A 17599-nucleotide genomic window follows, 5' to 3' on the forward strand; every position below is an offset into this window, starting at 1 on the left:
AAAGCAATTTTGAGCCACGTGTGTCAGCACACGCACACACACACAATCTTTGCAATATATAGAGACAGACAGACGTTGCCACATTCAAGCTCAAGTATCCCATCATTTTTATTTTCCCTGTGGCACCCACACAACCAGATTCAAAGATATGCTAAAGTCAAGTCAGGTACATCTACTGTGAAATCCACACGAGCAGCTTCTTCTGCAATTCTGCATTAACGCTGACACAAAAATCCCAATAGTTTTAAAACCAAGGTTGTCTGACACACTGATTACTGCAAATTCCATCCACCATTTCTTTGCCAAATGTAAAACAACACACATCTAATGATGATGTCTAATATGCTTGCATATGTTCTCTCAATCAAGATAGTCAAAACCTGGGCAAAGTTCTGAAGCGCATTGAACATGTCACATTTTCACCCAAACACACAGACTAAGGGTGTGAAAGCTCATCCTGGCATTTTTCTTCTATGCACAAGTAAAGACCCCGGCACAAGGAGAAATGTCAATCTAATAAAATTGGGATGACAAAGGATGGGAAGAGCATTAATATGGAAAGACAACAGCACACACACACACACACACAGGCCAGGCTTAGCCCATTTGCACTAGAAATCAAGTTTAAATCAACTTACAATGCAAAACCATGTGTTGCAGTTTGTTGAAGCTGTACAGTAAGGTTTATGGCTGAAATATGTAGTAGATTTTTTGGGGGGACAGATTAATGCCAATGACTATCAGTTTGAACGAAGCATTTTTTTTAAATCAATTTACCTTTATGTTGTTATTAATAATTAATGATTCATCTAAGTGAAGACACCAAACAGGGTAAGTTGTCTCATATATGGGGTAAGATGTCACACTGGATTTTCTAGCTTATAAAACGACAAAAAGGATTGTTGTTGTTTTTTGGTTTCTTTTACCTGAAATGAACATTAAAGTCAGCGAAAGAAAAGTTTTATCATTGATCTTTAAAAAATTGGTGCACGCAGGCACCACATTGGTGACCCCTGATGTAAGGTTGGTACAGATGGAGAGGAATTAACGTGAGTTTGTGTTCGAATGAGAGTTGAACAGATGTTGCGCCGTGGCTTTTAACTTGTAATCCGATTCGTCGTGCTAAAGGGTTAACGTTACGGAATATAGGTTAAACTCAAAGAGACATACAAATACGCTTTCCTTCTCCGTTGACAATTAACTCCTTGCAATGGTGTATACATAATTCAATAAGCACTGCGGTTGAATGCCACATTCATGTGCCAAAATAGAATGAAACCCTAATAACATATGCAGATTTGATATAAGCAACAAAAAAATATTGTTACATAATATGTAATTACCAGACTTAAATAAATGATGATGTATAGCTAACCACTTTGTTTGAAAAGTCTCACAGAATCTTCCACATGCAGCAATGGTCCAAATTATTTATACCCTGGCTGATACTTGCAGGAAATAGCTCAGGAAACTGGAAAAATACTCTAAGAAGTTGTGATAGAAATATTAATGAATAATATTCATCATTTAAGCTGTTTAATTTTAATAAATTCTTAATAATGATAAAATCTTTTAGACCATTCTAAAGGATCGATGTAACATTTAGAGCATTGGATCGTCTTAGCACATTTCCGTTGAGATATAACTGCATGTTGCCTTCAAATTAAGTTACATTGTACTTTTTTTTCTTCTTCTTTTTTAATTAGTTTTGCCAAATTATCCGTAAAGGTCAAACTTATTTGGATGCAAACAAAGAACAAAAGGCACAGTGAGCCTCATCCTGGTCATGAGCCATCTAAGTTCACTTAGTCTAAGCACTAACATGTCGTTCTAATTGAATTGAATAAACATGGTAGAATTTAACCATGTTTATTTGTTATCAATAACAATTACATTTAACTATAACGTATTGATTTTACTGCAATTAAATGACAGAGAATAGATTTTTATCTACATGGCTGTACATGGGTGTTTACTGACAACCAATGGCATCCCTGTAGAAATGCTCAACGGCCGCAGGCTGGATGAAATTGGCAGTGTTTGAGTGTGGGAAGGTGTGGCGAGGGATCATGTTTTTATCGCTATATGAGCGAATCCTGTTTCATCGCTGGACATGAGACAACTCTATTAAACGCTCAGCAAGCATTGGATGCAGTTCAAGTGTATGTAGAAGTAATATCCAGCCATAGTGTGACTAAACCTCTCAGCTGTGAAGCAGCTCATTTTTTACACTACTTTAGTTAGGAAAAATGGATAGGAAGACGATGAATGATAATAAGAATAATATTGTGGACTTTAATAAATGAGAGCCTTGGGATTGGCTAGTGACCAGTCCAGGATATGCATCATCACTCACCCAATGTAAAATAGGCTACAACTCAACCATGACCTTGAAGTGGGGGGAGGAATGGATGAATTCATTTTAAAATACATTTGAAAAAAATCAGGAAAGTGGGAATAGATCACAATGGAACATTTTAGTATTTGATAACAGCGATCGAGAGAATGCTTATTTTAGTCTATCTTCTTTTTTCTTTCTTTCTTTTTCTCTTTTATTATTTCTTTCTTTCTTTCTTTCTTTCTTTCTTTCTTTCTTGCACTCTTCATATAAGTGGTTCTTGGTAAACAAAGCTTTCTTTCTTGCACTCTTCATATAAGTGGTTCTTGGTAAACAAAGGCAGGGCGTGTGGATAATCCCAAACATCCCGTCCATTCCAGGTTGAAATTGCCGCGCACTCCCACCTCCCCGTCGACAAATCAAATAAATGTTGGTGCCCGTTGGCCGCCAGCCGCCAGCCGCCACCCCATCGCTGAGTAGGTTTCAGTGCATGTTGTCCTCTGTCAACCCCCCACCCACACCCCGAAGTCGATGATTTGGACAAACCCCCATTGAAGAATATTCCTGGGCCAAATTTTTGGTCACAGCATGTCTCAGAACGAAGGAGATGAACTCTGATAAAATCACATTCTATTAAGTGTCTTGCACATTCAAACACATACACCAACTACACATTAACTTGTATGGAGTATTCAAAGTCTTGTGCAGCTTGCATGTGTGTCAAAGGAAGAAAAAAATGAAAGTCGAGCTATCGTTGTATATTGCAAAGCAAACATTGTCTGGTGAATATTGCAGCATGACTTGTCAGTCTGCATTTAAATCAATGTGGCCTTGTTCCCACAATGTAACATGGATAGCCTCACTGCAGCATCCAGTTAAAAGAGTCATTCCAGTTAAAATATATAAAAGTATACTCTTGTTGTGCTGTGTCAGTTAAAGTGTTACCATAGATCCAACAATTCTTGACTGCAGTGCACATGGTCAACTCAGCAGAAAACTTTTAAGAGCAATATTGTTTTATGGGTATTACTTAAGACTGTCTGTTAGTTGACAGGTAGGCTAAGAAATATCTTGAGATGTAAAGCTCAGTATGTTTACGTATGTACTGTAATAGTATTTATTGATTGTATTGTATTTTACAGCGTCTGTGGTGGCATAAGAAAAATATCACACACAAAAAAAAAAAAACACTTGTGGAATTAGTCCTGGAGTTAGCCATCGCTGTATCACAAGTGAGAGGAAAACAATCCCAAATTGTGGTCCATTAATGATATATATTGACTGCTGTGGGGAAAAATATTAACCTTGTTCTGCAAGCTGAATTCTCGCAGCATTTGTGAGTTCACAAACTCTGGAGAATACATCTTGTACCAAGCCCGTTGATTTCCACCCATCAAAGAGTGACATTGTGTTTGGGGGCGGGATATGCAGCTGTGACGAAACCAGGAAGTGATGACACCGTGGCAAACATTTTTAACTCTTTCACTGCCACTGACGTTTAAAGACGTCAAGTAAAAACCTACGGTTCACTGCCAATGACGTCAAAAGACGTCATCCAATGATTTTTTATTTTTTTTTGAAACGGGTAGAGGAAACCCTTCCGCATGTCTGGTGAAAGTTTCCAGTCTGTCTGTTGTGCCTAATGACTATTTTTGGCCCCTAGAGGGCAGCGATGACTCTCTTTTGACAAGATCGGGTGGGCGTCAGTAGAGGCGGAGCTAGAGCGTCGAGCAGGAGATGAGAATGGAAGACAAAGGAAAAATGGCGGCCGGTCGCGAGGAGCTCACGCCCGAGACGTTTTTTTCAAAGACCAAAAGCATCGCTGAAAAAGCACATTGTTGACGACGATGATCATCATCGATGATGAAGATGAGGGTGGTGACTCCGTGGTTGAGAAGCATTGACGCGGCAGTAGAAGACGTTAGATGGAGCTAGATGGCGGAGGGAACGGGCAATGGCGAGCGTTTGCAAGCAGCTCTACACTTACAAGACGAAAGGCATCGACCAACGCTAAAATAGTACATTGATGACGACGATGATCATCCTCGATGATGATGAAGGTGAATCCGAGCTTGACGGCGAAATTGGAACCGCTGACGCGGCGGCTATGACGGTGTCGTAACGCGGAGCGCAACCGAGCACGCACAGGCGGACGTTCGATCGGACGACGGAGAGTGCCCCGAGTCCAATGCATATTCATCGGAGGAAGTGTGTACAGTCTGCTACTTTTTATTCCCCGGAAAAAAAGGCCGTCAAGAAAGTGTAACGTTTGCACGCAAAACGGACCAATGTGAAAGTGAAAGTAAACTGTTGTGCGAGTCCTGGCGTCTCCTTGCACGCAGGAGAGCGTTACAAAAGGAAAAACTGTATTTGAAACATCCACATAATTGTAAGTAGTACCACAGTTGCACACATTTGTAAATAGTTTGCGAAATTGTTTTGTCAAATTGTTACACTGTTGAATGGAAATAAACGTATTTTGCAATCAAAAAACACTTTTTCATTGTTGGTGAAAGCGTTTTACAGGAGTAAAGCACTATTTAGGTGTTTGTGGCATCATTCATGGACAAAAAGAAGTGTACAATTCAATAGAGTGCATGAAATAACATCGTTTCACAAAAAGCTCTTTTTCTCCGTTTTTTGTTTCAAAAGAGAGAATTTCGGTGAAAGTAACCATTTTCTATTGTTGATTACTGAAGAACGGAATAAGGTAGAAACAAACTTTTTTTTCTGATGAAAGCTGAGAGTCCAATATTTCATTTGGTAGTATGTGTGTTTCCATAGTCCAAACACAACATTTTCTGTGGACCTTGAAAGATCACTCAAAATGCTTAAATCGGCTGGCAGTGGGGACAACCCGTTTCTGAAAACGTCTGGCAGTGAAAGAGTTAACTGGTAAAGATGTTCGTGCTTTTTTTCCCCCCAAGATTAGATCCGAATAGGCCTACGATGTTTTCATCCGTTGCCGTGATTAGTCAAAACAAACGTGAAAATGCCACATCGTCCAATAAGCTCAAAGTATTGTACAGAATGTTCCGCCTTTCCCAAGCAAATCACCGTGGAGCAGTCCCAGATTGATATTGTGGAGAACTCTCTTGAGTGAATCTCAATTATCAATCTGGCTATTGCCAGGTTAGAACATTATTTTTACAGAAACAAAAGCAATCAAATAAGTGAAATGGCGATGCCAATAGTATTATTATTCCATGGTTATTCTTTGATCTAATTTTGGATGACAATGAATGAATGGATCATAATCAATTATGGCTTTCTCCTCCCCAAAGGAGGCACCATCTTAAAACATTGTTCTATCATCCTTATATTCCTTCAAAGTCAAATTCATATCTATTAATTATTGTCTGTAGCTAAATAAAGCAATTGTGTTTCTTTGAGCAATGACAACGGAGTGCTTTTTGCAAAGAAGATACATATAAGTCAAGTATTTTTGTCCCTCAAGCACCGTTTTTGTGGGGTAAAATATTCATATGATGATAGGGGAAGCCTGCTAACTTTAAAAGCTGCAAGAGACTGAAAGGGGAGAAAGCAGCATTGTTTGGCTGTGATCCATGCTAAAATGCTCTAAGTCGGTGGTTCCTAAACTTGTTGGGGGGTACTGAGCCCCACCAGTTTCCTATGAGCGTTCACTAAACCCTTCTTTATTGAAAATTGTTTGTTTTTGTCTTTCAAATTCAAGACATACAGGATTTACTGGTGAACAAAATGAACAGGGAGAGTACCCTTTTCATCAAATCTGCCTCTCTTTCACCTTGAATTCAGAAAGCATTGTGTTCTTTCGTTCCCCATCTCCATGCAGCTATGGAAGTGCTGCTTTAGTTTTGCTAGATAATGCAGTTAGGACTCTGATTCCCATCACTCAACTTTATATTTAAAGAGCACTTTAAAACAACCACCGCTGTTTCCTTAAGATGGAACCCAGGGGTAGCAGATACAATGAAAACAGCAGAGGGCCTAGAATTCAACCCTGTGGAACACCATACGTTCTGTTATACATCTGAATCTATATTGCACATATTCCTCTGACTACTTTCTTTTTTTGCTCAATATATTTTGTATGAAGGGATTACAATAATAAATAAATCAGACGATGTACCATCTCAACAGTCAAAACTCGACTACTGAGCGCACCAAATTCCCTGATCGCCAAGTGGGGAGTATCATCACGAATCATATGAGTTGGATATGTGTCTTGATCTTTGATGAACCCAGGTTAAGAATCACTGCTCTAAGTGGAGGGGAATGCAAAGCGGACAGTTCCTATCGCTGTGATGAAAAGAGGCTAGCAGGAACTGTAATCAGGGCACGGAGGAATGAGGGGACCCATTGTGAAAGGCTAAAGATGAGTCAGGTCATCAGGGTTAGATGATGACACCGTTCAAGGGAGCAAGGCAGGGATTACTATACTTTGGTGATAGGATACGAATCAGAGATGATCAGCTGATAAAGGGCAGCAGGAGAAGAGAATCATCAGCTGGGTGACGATTGTTCAGGCGCAGGTGAAAATGAAGTGAGAAAATAGTCAAAAATGAAACTATGGAATGCTAACTTTAACAATATACGGCAGCACATTTAAAAAGTTGACCTTGTAAATCTAATTACGGAGACAAATTTACACCCAAACCTCAGGCGGGTGCTCACACAATTACACACAGAAGCCAATAGCAGCTCAACACCATGTATTGGGCTGATCTAATCTGAGGCAAACCAGTCTGCTATACCAGCTCTAATCCTCTGCCTCCTAACGGGAGCCATTAGACTGCGCGCACACACACAGACAAAACATTAAACAGGAATCAGGTTTAAAATTGCATGTTTTGGAAAACGACACCACACTGACATTGGATCTTTCAATTGACAAAGCAAAGCCTATAGACAGTGGCCAGTAAAATGACAAAAAAGTGCTTGAAACTAAAATGGGCAATAGGATGCCACAAAATAATCTCATTTGGTTTGACAGCGTATAAAATGAATATTACAGAAGAAGAGTTGCCCTGGAGGTACGAGCAGACTGATGTCTTTGTCAAATGGCCTGGCATGCTTAATGGGATGAGAAAAGGCTAAACTGATTCTATATCAGACAAGCGCTAGGGGCATCCCATTTAGCCACCCACTTTGCTGCTAGCACACCGACGTGAAGACGCGTGCTTTACTCCACGCATTGATGGCAACTTTACAAAAACCTTCTTTGCAGAAAATAGAAGCGGAGGAGTCTTTTCAATAAAAAGACTAAGGGTTGAACACAACTGCAAATGGTTAGCACTCTAGAGTATTGTCCTGCATATATAAATAGATAAGCAGTTAAGTCCAGAAGTACTTAACGAGTTTGAGTCTGCTTTTATATAACACAACAATGGCTTTGAAAAACACTTAAATTGCAATTTAAACAGCGGCAAGTCCATGTATTTGTTACCTGGGCCTACATGGAGATTTATCCGACTTAATCCACCTCTTAATCCTGCCACTATCATGTTGCAATTATACAAACCATCAATACCACCCAAAAATTCAATATAACAGCAAGCAGCTGTCCCATATATCTCACCTGGAGCTGTTCAGAATCAATATTTACCTAATAACATGACAAAAACAGACAATGGGGAAAAAAATCATACTCAACAAACATGGTGATTATTAAATGTATTAATGTATGCCAATTGTCACAGATAGATAATATGATGCGAGTAGGACTTGGCTGTAAAATGTTTGGCCTTGACCAAACAAGAGGATAAAAATGCTGACATCACCAAGGATCAAATCAGGAACAGGACATTGAACTGCAAATAGGTGTTTATGTTACAAAACACTGAGCACTATCACATTAATTTGTTATGCCCATAACACATTGTGGTACTTCAGCATATTTAAAAAAAAAAAAAAAAAATCATCAGATTGGCCCCCACTACTATAGAGGATTGCTCCCCCAATACCATACTTGGGGGGCCCGCTTACTACTTCACTGGCTCAAAGTAAACACAAAAAAGCCACCAAATTTAATAATTTTTTGACAAAATGTGAGTGATGTAACTGAAATCAGATATAATTATTTGACATCTTACGTTAGCTCATCAATTAAAAGGTGTGAATTTGAAAAAATCGCCAATTTCTTGAGCTAAAAAAAATCTTACTTGAGGATTATTATTTAACAAGCGAATCATCTAACTTGATTGTAATTGATGACAACATTAATCAACATTTAATTGTGTAAATGGTGAAAGCATGTATATTATTTTCCTCACTTTTTTGTCATATTTCAACTCCCACATAATACATCCAATTTACACGGTTCCAATTACAACATGCTCCAAAAATTCACGTCAACCGGGCCTACATTTTTCTCATTCCACTTCCACCAGTTTTTGCACAGTTTCACATTTTATATCAAAACAATTACCATTCATTTTCAGCCATTCAACTTTCTAATTTAGCATTCCACTCCCTTATAATTTCCAGTTGTAGGATACTGCTGCATTTGCTCAGTTGGTAGAGTGTCCTATGACCAAGGGGTCAGCGGTTTGAATCCCAACTTCGAGTGTCCATTTTAAACGTGTCCATTTGAAGAAGACATTAAATTATATGAATATGAACATTTGCACAAGACACTAAATTATATGCACACATACTAAATATTATACAGTGTCACAAAAGCGCTACTTAATCACATAAATGTGGATTAAACACATAAAATCGCCATTCATCTTCAATTACAGCTTTTGGTTATTCCACATTATTAAAAAGAATTATGCACTGTTTTAAGGTTTTTAAAAAGTCAGCTGTAGCTCAGTGGTTAGAGCAGATGACTAATGCGTGGGAGACCACTACAGCAGATTTGAGTTCAAGTTCATATAATAAACATTGTCCATTTATTTAGCATGCACATTATTTCCAATGTAATTTAACATTATTAGGTTCTTTTCAATATCATTCCATATTTTTAATGATAATATTCACCATTTGCAGTTGAATTCTATTTTATTTAATATCATTTAATTATATGTAATAATGAATAATCTTCACATAAAATGCACAATCCACATGCATTCAAATTAATATTAGCATTTAGCTTTCAGCATTCACATGCAATTTCTCCAGACGTTGCACATGTCTTGTATTCTCGTGAGGTGTCTTCATTTTAAGGCATTTTACACTTCCTAATCTCATACTAGCATAAACGACAATTGCCTTACTCTGAGTTAGCTGGTCTAATCTCATAAACAAAGAGCCATGAATCTACTGTATTAATATGTTGCTGTTAATATGTTTATTGAGCCGCTTGCATTAGCTATACGCCAGGAAAGAAGGATTCAAGGAATTCACTCCGGGGTAACAGAACACAAAATTAATCTATATGCCGTTGATATTTTACATTATTTAGAAGAACCTGCTATCTCGTTAGGGGAAGTATTTAACTTAATAACTAAATTCTCACATTTATCAGATTATTCTATTAACTGGACAAAATCAACACTACTACATATTACAGAAAATTAATGGAACGCTGCAAGCCAGGACCCACATTACTCATTTCCTATAGGTAATTTTAAATACTTAGGCACAAAAATCTTACCTAAATTAACTGACTTAATTCATTTAAACTTGACTCCACTTCTGGATAGCATTTACAGTGACTTGGAGCGCTGGAATAATCTTCCCATTTCTCTAATAGGACGAATAGCCACCATTAAAATGAAAGTTTTACCCAAAATAAATAATTTTTTCTCAAAAATGCTATTTAAACCTACGTCTAACTGGTTCCAGTCACTGGACTCTGCCGTTACAAAATTCTACTGGAATGGGAAAAAAAGCAAAGATTAGTCTATCTACTCTTCAGAAAAGTAAATCGAAATGTTTAGAAGCACCAAATTTTATGTACTACTTACTATATATCTAACCAGCTACAATATATCATTCTATGGGGACAACCCAACAGAGATACTTGTCATGTCTGGGAGGATCTGGCTTTGGTTGAGGGCCCTGAGTGGGTTCCCGCCCTTCCGCGGGTTGACCAATCCGGGCCCTCAGCCACTTGTGCCTGGCCCCCGGTGTGGCTAGTTACCCAATTAGTGTGGGTGTATTTAGTTCCCGGGTGGTGATCAGTCCGTGTGGGATCATTGCCGCTTGTCACAGTCACCCCCGGAGTCTTGGCTGTCATTTTGATTTTTGTACCTTTTCAGTTCCTTGTTTTGTTTAGCATTAACCAGTACCCTGGTTAGTGTGTTTTGTAAAATAAAGCACGCCAGTCTCGCCTGCACTCCTACTGTGGTTCTCCTGCCTCCCTGCATTTTGGGTCCTCCACCTCACACGCCGACAGACACCATGCCGCTCCGTGACCACACCGTGACAGAATGATCCCACCATAAACGGACCCAGCGGACCAAGAGGCAGGTACCATTCCAGTTTCGGAGGTGCGCATGCAGCGCCCGCTTCCAGTTTCCGGCGGCGCGTGTGGAGCGCCCGTGGCCAGTTCTGGCGGCGCTCGTGCAACGCCCGTTGCCGATGTTCTGGCGGCGCTCGTGTAGCGCCTGTTGCCAGTGTTTCCGGCGGCGCTGATGGCAGCGCCCGTTGCCGATGTTCTGGCGGCGCTCGCGTAGCGCACGGTGTCAGTGTTTCTGGCGGCGCTAGTTGAGTGTCCGTTGCCAGTTCTGGCGGCCCCCGTACAGCGCCCGCTTCCAGTTCCGGCGGCGCACGTCCTGCGGCCGCCACCGGTTCCCGTTCCGGCTGCGCACGTCGTGCGGCAGCAGCCCCTGGCATCACCGCCTGTGCCGCTGCAGCCCCTGGCATCATCGCCTGTGCCGCTGCAGCCCCTGGCATCATCGCCGGAGCCTTCATCCGGGTCCCGCTACCAACGTTGACTTTTGTTTGGGACGTCTGGGATCCGTCCCTTAAGGGGGGGGTACTGTCATGTCTGGGAGGATCTGGCTTTGGTTGAGGGCCCTGAGTGGGTTCCCGCCCTTCCGCAGTTTGACCAATCTGGGCCCTCAGCCACTTGTGGCTAGTTACCCAATTAGTGTGGGTGTATTTAGTTCCCGGGTGGTGATCAGTCCATGTGGGATCATTGCCGCTTGTCACGGTCACCCCCCGGAGTCTTGGCTGTCATTTTGATTTTTGTACCTTTTCAGTTCCTTGTTTTGTTTAGCATTAACCAGTAACCTGGTTAGTGTGTTTTGTAAAATAAAGCACGCCAGTCTCGCCTGCACTCCTGCTGTGGTTCTCCTGCCTCCCTGCATTTTGAGTCCTCCACCTCACACGCCGACAGACACCATGCCGCTCCGTGACCACACCGTGACAATACTAACTGTTGGCTGGAACTGGAACAAAAGGATTGTAATAACCTCAGAGTTTTAAATTTACATTTTATTACAACATCGATTAAGCGACACAATTGTTTTAAAAACCCAATGATTTCCGCCACCCTGACCGCCTGGTGGAAGGCACTAGAAATTACAAAAGCCCAATTGGAGCACTGCGGGCTTGCTACCATATGGCATAATCCCAACATTCAATTTAACAACCAATCGTTTTATTTAGGTGTGTGGGAGCAGAAAGGAATTACACATCTCCACCATCTTTTATCAGATAATATGTTTATATCATATACATCCTTGCTCCAAAAATATGAAATAAAAAACACATTTTTTTTTTACATTATCTGCAAGTTAAAAGTATGATAAAGAAACAAATTCCAACACTTCGGGGTACGCTCCAACCGCCTGTTTTAGCTAAAGATATTACAAAGCTTTCTCCGACAACAACAAAAAAACTCTCAAAAATATATAAGTTACTTTCGTATACAGATAAAATGTACTTACCCATCTCGAAATGGTAGACAGACTTTTCTTTAGCTACGGAATCTGACTTTTGGATTCAAGTTTGTGAAAACGTAATTAAAATGACAAAACACACAAATTTACAACTTATCCAATATAAAATTATTAATAGATTATATATTATATACCTTTATCTTCAAACTTGTGTTTGCTAGCTATTATATACCTTTATCTCCAAACTTGTGTTTGCTAGGTAACCTAACAACAACTGACTTACCACGTAAACAATTTCAATCTACACTTGTAGCCCTTACTATCGCTAAAAAAACAATTCTTGTTAACTGGAAAAAAATAAACAATCTCTGAATATCGACCAATGGTCTAACCTCCTCATAAATCACAAAAAGATCTGCCTCGAATAAAAAACAAATATCAAAATTTATAGAAACATGGTCTACGTATATAGAATCTTTTAATCTAACTCTGGTTACTTAATTCTGCGGGCCGTTGGGGTGCCTGGTGGGCCTGCTGATTTCACGTTCCTTTCTTTTGTTTGATCCTTCCTCGGGTCTCCTGACAACCTCACGACTCTAGCTGGATTCTGAAGTATTCGGTTTAGGTAAACGGTATGGGATTTTTAATAGGTTTTAGGTGAACTAGTGAGTACACACGCACACACATATGCACATACATATGCACACACACACACCCGCACATGCACATGCTCACGCACATACAAAAAAAAGAAAAAAAGAGCAAGAGAGAGAGCAATGATGATGAGATGTCGAATCGGTAAGATTACCTAATGAACAATACTGAGCTATCTCTCTAAAAAAAAAGGAGAAAAAAAAGAAATAGAAATATATATATATATATATATATATGTTGCATGCTAACATGCTAGCCACTAAACGGGTGAAAACAATGGTTTCTAATAAACCCTAAATAAATCTGTGGCGTTTAAGAAAATCTCAGGTTCTCCTGAAGTCGGCAGTTTGGCAAGTTGAGAACACTGTTCTTGAAGCATAAACATTCTTTGGGGAAGAAAGGTTGACTTTTTACAGACCTAAGTGTGGTCGACTCTAGCTGGATTCTGAAGTATTCGGTTTAGGTGAACGGTATGGTATTTTTAATAGGTTTTAGGCGAATTAATGAGTACACACTCACATGCACGCACACATGCACAAGAAAGAAAAAGAAAAAAAAGAGAGAGAGCAATGATGATGACATGTCGAATTGGTAAAATTACCGAATGAACAATACTGAGCTTTCTCTTAAAAAAAAAAAAGACCTAAGCGTGGAAGTGCGAGTATTATGTTACTTGTATTAATATTGTAATATAAATGAATATTGTTTTTGTTAAGAAAATTTTGTCCTAAAATAATAATAATAATTGCAAGCTAATGTTGTATTGAGCTCCAACGAACAAACTTTCAGACTCAACCGTTTAAATTGTGAGAAAGCTAGGTTTGTCTCCACATGATTCAGTTTGTCTTTTGTCCATCGTGGGTGAGATAAAAGGCGTAAACGTTTATAGACATTAAAGAAAGTTCATGTTTTATATTGCTGTGACTGAAAGAAAAAAAATTAAAGAAGCTTATTTTTCACATTTTCAAACAAAAGGAGCGCAACCAGACACAACCTTATTGGAGCTGAATACTTGATAATGACCTGTAGCATTAATCATTTATGGCGTTTTATTTTGAGTGTACACATGGGTAATTTACATTTAGAATGGTTTTAAATAGAGTTCAATTAAACGTTAGCATTCCATATTCAGCTTTAATCATATTTAACATGACCCGCTTTATATGGAACAGATTAGCAGACTTCCTCTGTGTGCTTTGATAAATAAAAATGCTTTGAACCTCAACTTAGTAAAACTATAGTAGGTGCCTTTGGACATACTGTAAGTAGTGATGTCAGTAACATTACAAAGTAGTGTAGTACTAACTAACAGAAAAGCACATTGCCTAACCTAATGTGTTATTATTATTTTTTTATTACTTTTTTAATTCTTCAAACTGAAATTAACATTCTCGTTTGAGGGAGTGACATCTTCGTTTTCAGCACATTGAGACTCGCATGTCCAAAAACAGCAAATGGCAGGAGGAGTCGCATTTTCAAGAAGCACGTACAGTCACTCTTTTGAGTTTGTATCAGCTAAAACAACAATATTAAAGTTTGTTGCACACTCTGTTCAGTCAACAGTGTTATAGCTTCAATAACGCCATGTCAAAAAAATAAAAAGGATCACAGGGCAGTATGCATTCACAGTCACACTAAATTGTGTGATTGCCGTGGGTCAAAAACGTAATCATTATATTTATAAACAATGTACATTATAAATGCTGAGTGTTGCCATTATAACATTAATCGTTCAATTTGTCAAGCAAATAAGAAGTCTAGAAAGTTTTTTTTTTTAACTAATTACAATATAGCAAATTTGTTAAGTGGAATCCTGAAAGACTTTTTTGTTAATTAAAATAATTAGTTTAAGTCAAAAAGGTTACTGTCTATATTCATATTTAATTAAAACAAACTTTTTTCTTAAACGTCACTGTTAAAAACAGACTTCCAACTAAGTGGCAAAACCGGGTGTCATTTTTATGTTAAGCAGTGTGGTCTGTTTAACTTAACTTTTAAAGCAAGTAATCAGTAAAGTTACTTTTTAAAGGAGCACTCAGTAAAGTAGCTAAGTTACTTTTTCAAGGTAACAATGGACACAAGTTAAATACAGGTATTTCATGTATTTATTTTTACAAAAAGTCTATCAGCCTCAAAGTCAAATATAGTAATTGTTGGTCATATTAGATGACATTTTGTGTAAGACAAAAAACAGTGTACAGTTGCTTTGTTACAGGGCTCAACCTGTTTTACTGAATGCGGAAGTTGGTTGTGCATAACTCGTAGTATCCAACAAGCAAATTGTGGCTAGTGAAAATGTCGAGTGGCTAGTAACTCAAAGAAACTACTAGCCAAATTGGCTGGGGAGCAAAAAAGTTCAACCCTGGTAAGATTTCATTTGTAATCTGGTTGGGTCAAGAAGCAGATCCTGTTGCTGATATAGTTTTGTTGGGTTATATTATCAAGCACTACTGATTCTGAACGCCCTGGAAAGATTAAACATTGAGGCGGAAATCTGATTCAACAATCAAATGTACCATTCCACATATGCTACTAGAAGCAGCACAGCCAAGAGAATTGCTACGAAATGAAGAATGGGAATAAATCATTACAACAATGTCATGGATCAAATAGTAAAATTTAGGTTGTAAATGTCACTCATCGCTGGATTTAATTTTAGTGTTTCACATAAAAACCGTGCACCCCCCAAAAACATAATCATTCAAGTGACTTGTGGCAACATCCGATGGAACAAACTAAAAATAGCAAAAACGTGCATATGATATTAACATTTACAAATTACAGCCATTTATCAAGTATATGGACATTTACAAATGTTCTGACTCGATATAGTGATCCGTAATGAGACATCACTGTAGGTGATGAGATGTGCACAAATGAACCCGTACATCGTGTTTTCCACCCACTTATCCGTTATGCGTGTGTTCTTACAACTGTTTTGCGCGTGTGTTTGTCTTATTTTGCTGGAGCGCAACAGATCACAATTGATACTATTGAGGCAGCCAATTAAGTGACAGGAATGCATCTCAAAGCTGACAGGCGCTCAAGGCATAGCATGCGTAGGAGAAAAATCCAATGCTTAGAGTTGAACACACAATCATTTGCAGGGGCATAAATGCATTGGCATGTAAATGTAAATGCAAATGAACACAAAAATACATGCGCACACCAAAAAAGGGGGGGAGGGTGATGCAAAAATCTACATTTGCTGATCTTTGTCGCTCTTTTGGACATTGTTCGGGCTCCAGGTCCCACTTTGTGGCTCAAGCAGCAAACTAAATGTATTTTCTCATCATGTTTGCTTTATACTGTACATCAGAACACAATGTCTTTTCCCATGAGGATTTCACTTGTAGCCCCTAGGACAAATAGTCTAACTTCTGGTTTAAAATTGTTGTTAAGCATCAATCTGACAATACAGCGACTCTTTTTGCTCCTAGAACTCTGACATTCCAGTAAAGAGCAGAAGACATTTCCATAAGGGATCAATATAAAAAACAAGAGAAAGTCATCACTGCGAGGTCAAAAGGAGGAAGACCTTGTCATCCTCAGCCACTCTGCATCTCTGCTCATGCACAGACACTTATCAATGTCTCCAAGAAGACTTTTTCTGACAACGTGCGTCAAATGAGAAGATTAATGAGGCACATCCTGGGATACACTCATCCAGCACCTGGGGAGCCCTGGCGTACAGTGAACATACGCATCGGTCACACTGAAGCCTTCAGATTACTTCCTCAACCAGGAACTGTCTGGCACTATAAGCCATCCATTTATTTAGAACAATACTTTCCCAATGTACATAACAGCATAATTAAAATGAAGTCGGCCTATTGCAGGTGCATCGGGAGAGTGAATTCTTACAACAGCTCCAACTTTGTGATGCTTAATGACTTTATGAATTGTCACTAACCCCCCAAAAAAGCTTTGTCAAAAGCCAGATTTATACTGTACATTAAAGTGACTTCATAAAAAAAATACGACATGAAAAAGTCTCAATTGATAATAAGTCTGCTGACCTTACTCCACAGAAAGGACTTAACACGTGTTAGTGCACGTCCCTCCCCTCCAAGCGCCACTCGGCCCCGTGCCACCTCCGCAGGGAAGACCTGCCTATAGCGGACTCCGTTGTGACGAACCTCCAATATCCTTCACCCCAGCAACGAAATAAGACGAAAAGATAAACTTACGGGTTGTTGGCAAAGCTCCTCGCACGCAGTTGACGTTGCAGAAAATCCACAAAGCCGCCAGCAGTAACAGTGTCAGTCTTCTTGCAGGACGGTGCATCTTCGCGGTCGGTTTGGAAGCAGCTGACGAGAGCGAAAGAGGAAAAGCACTCAGGAGAAAAGACAGCGGAGCCACTCTTGTCTTTTCTGTCCGTCCGGCTGGCTCGGCAGTTGCAACTGAAGGAGAGAGTGAGGCTGCGCTGCACTGACTCTGCCTCCCTCTGTTTCTCTCTCCACTTAAATAAAACCATGCAAGGATGCTCAAAAGGAGCCAGACTAGGACAGGAGTAGGATGCCACAAGCTCGGATGCTTCGAGGAAGCGTGTCAGCGCGCAGCTGATCGCGGCGCTCCGGTGCACTGTCCGTGGTGCTGAACTTATCTCCCTCTCCCTCCCTCTCTCCCTCCCTCAAAAACCTTCGCTTCCAGCCACACAGTGCCCCCCTCCTTCGCTAAGCGGTGGTAGCCAGTTAGAATAGGACACCCTCAAACCCCTACACCCCCCCCCCCCCCCCCACACACACACACACACATACAATCTTCAATTTTTGTCATCCATTCATTTCGTGCTACTTCAATTAAAAACGAGAGTAAGAAACTTGTTGCT

At 39.7% G+C, this 17599-nt stretch overlaps 1 protein-coding gene across 2 annotated transcripts in view; it reads right to left on the reverse strand.

Annotated features, from left to right (window-relative positions):
* Positions 1-17362, reverse strand: part of cntnap2a (contactin associated protein 2a) — a 340351-nt gene extending 322989 nt beyond the window's left edge. For both annotated transcript variants that reach the window (XM_077553952.1, XM_077553951.1), the window contains exon 1: positions 16959-17362. In XM_077553952.1, the coding sequence (XP_077410078.1) occupies positions 16959-17055 (97 nt within the window). In that variant the 5' untranslated portion in view covers positions 17056-17362. The remainder of the gene's footprint in view (positions 1-16958) is intronic.
* Between the last annotated feature and the right edge of the window lie 237 nt (positions 17363-17599).

This window comes from Vanacampus margaritifer, chromosome 20 (assembly GCF_051991255.1).
Source record: "Vanacampus margaritifer isolate UIUO_Vmar chromosome 20, RoL_Vmar_1.0, whole genome shotgun sequence".
In the NCBI taxonomy this organism is placed as follows: domain Eukaryota; kingdom Metazoa; phylum Chordata; class Actinopteri; order Syngnathiformes; family Syngnathidae; genus Vanacampus; species Vanacampus margaritifer.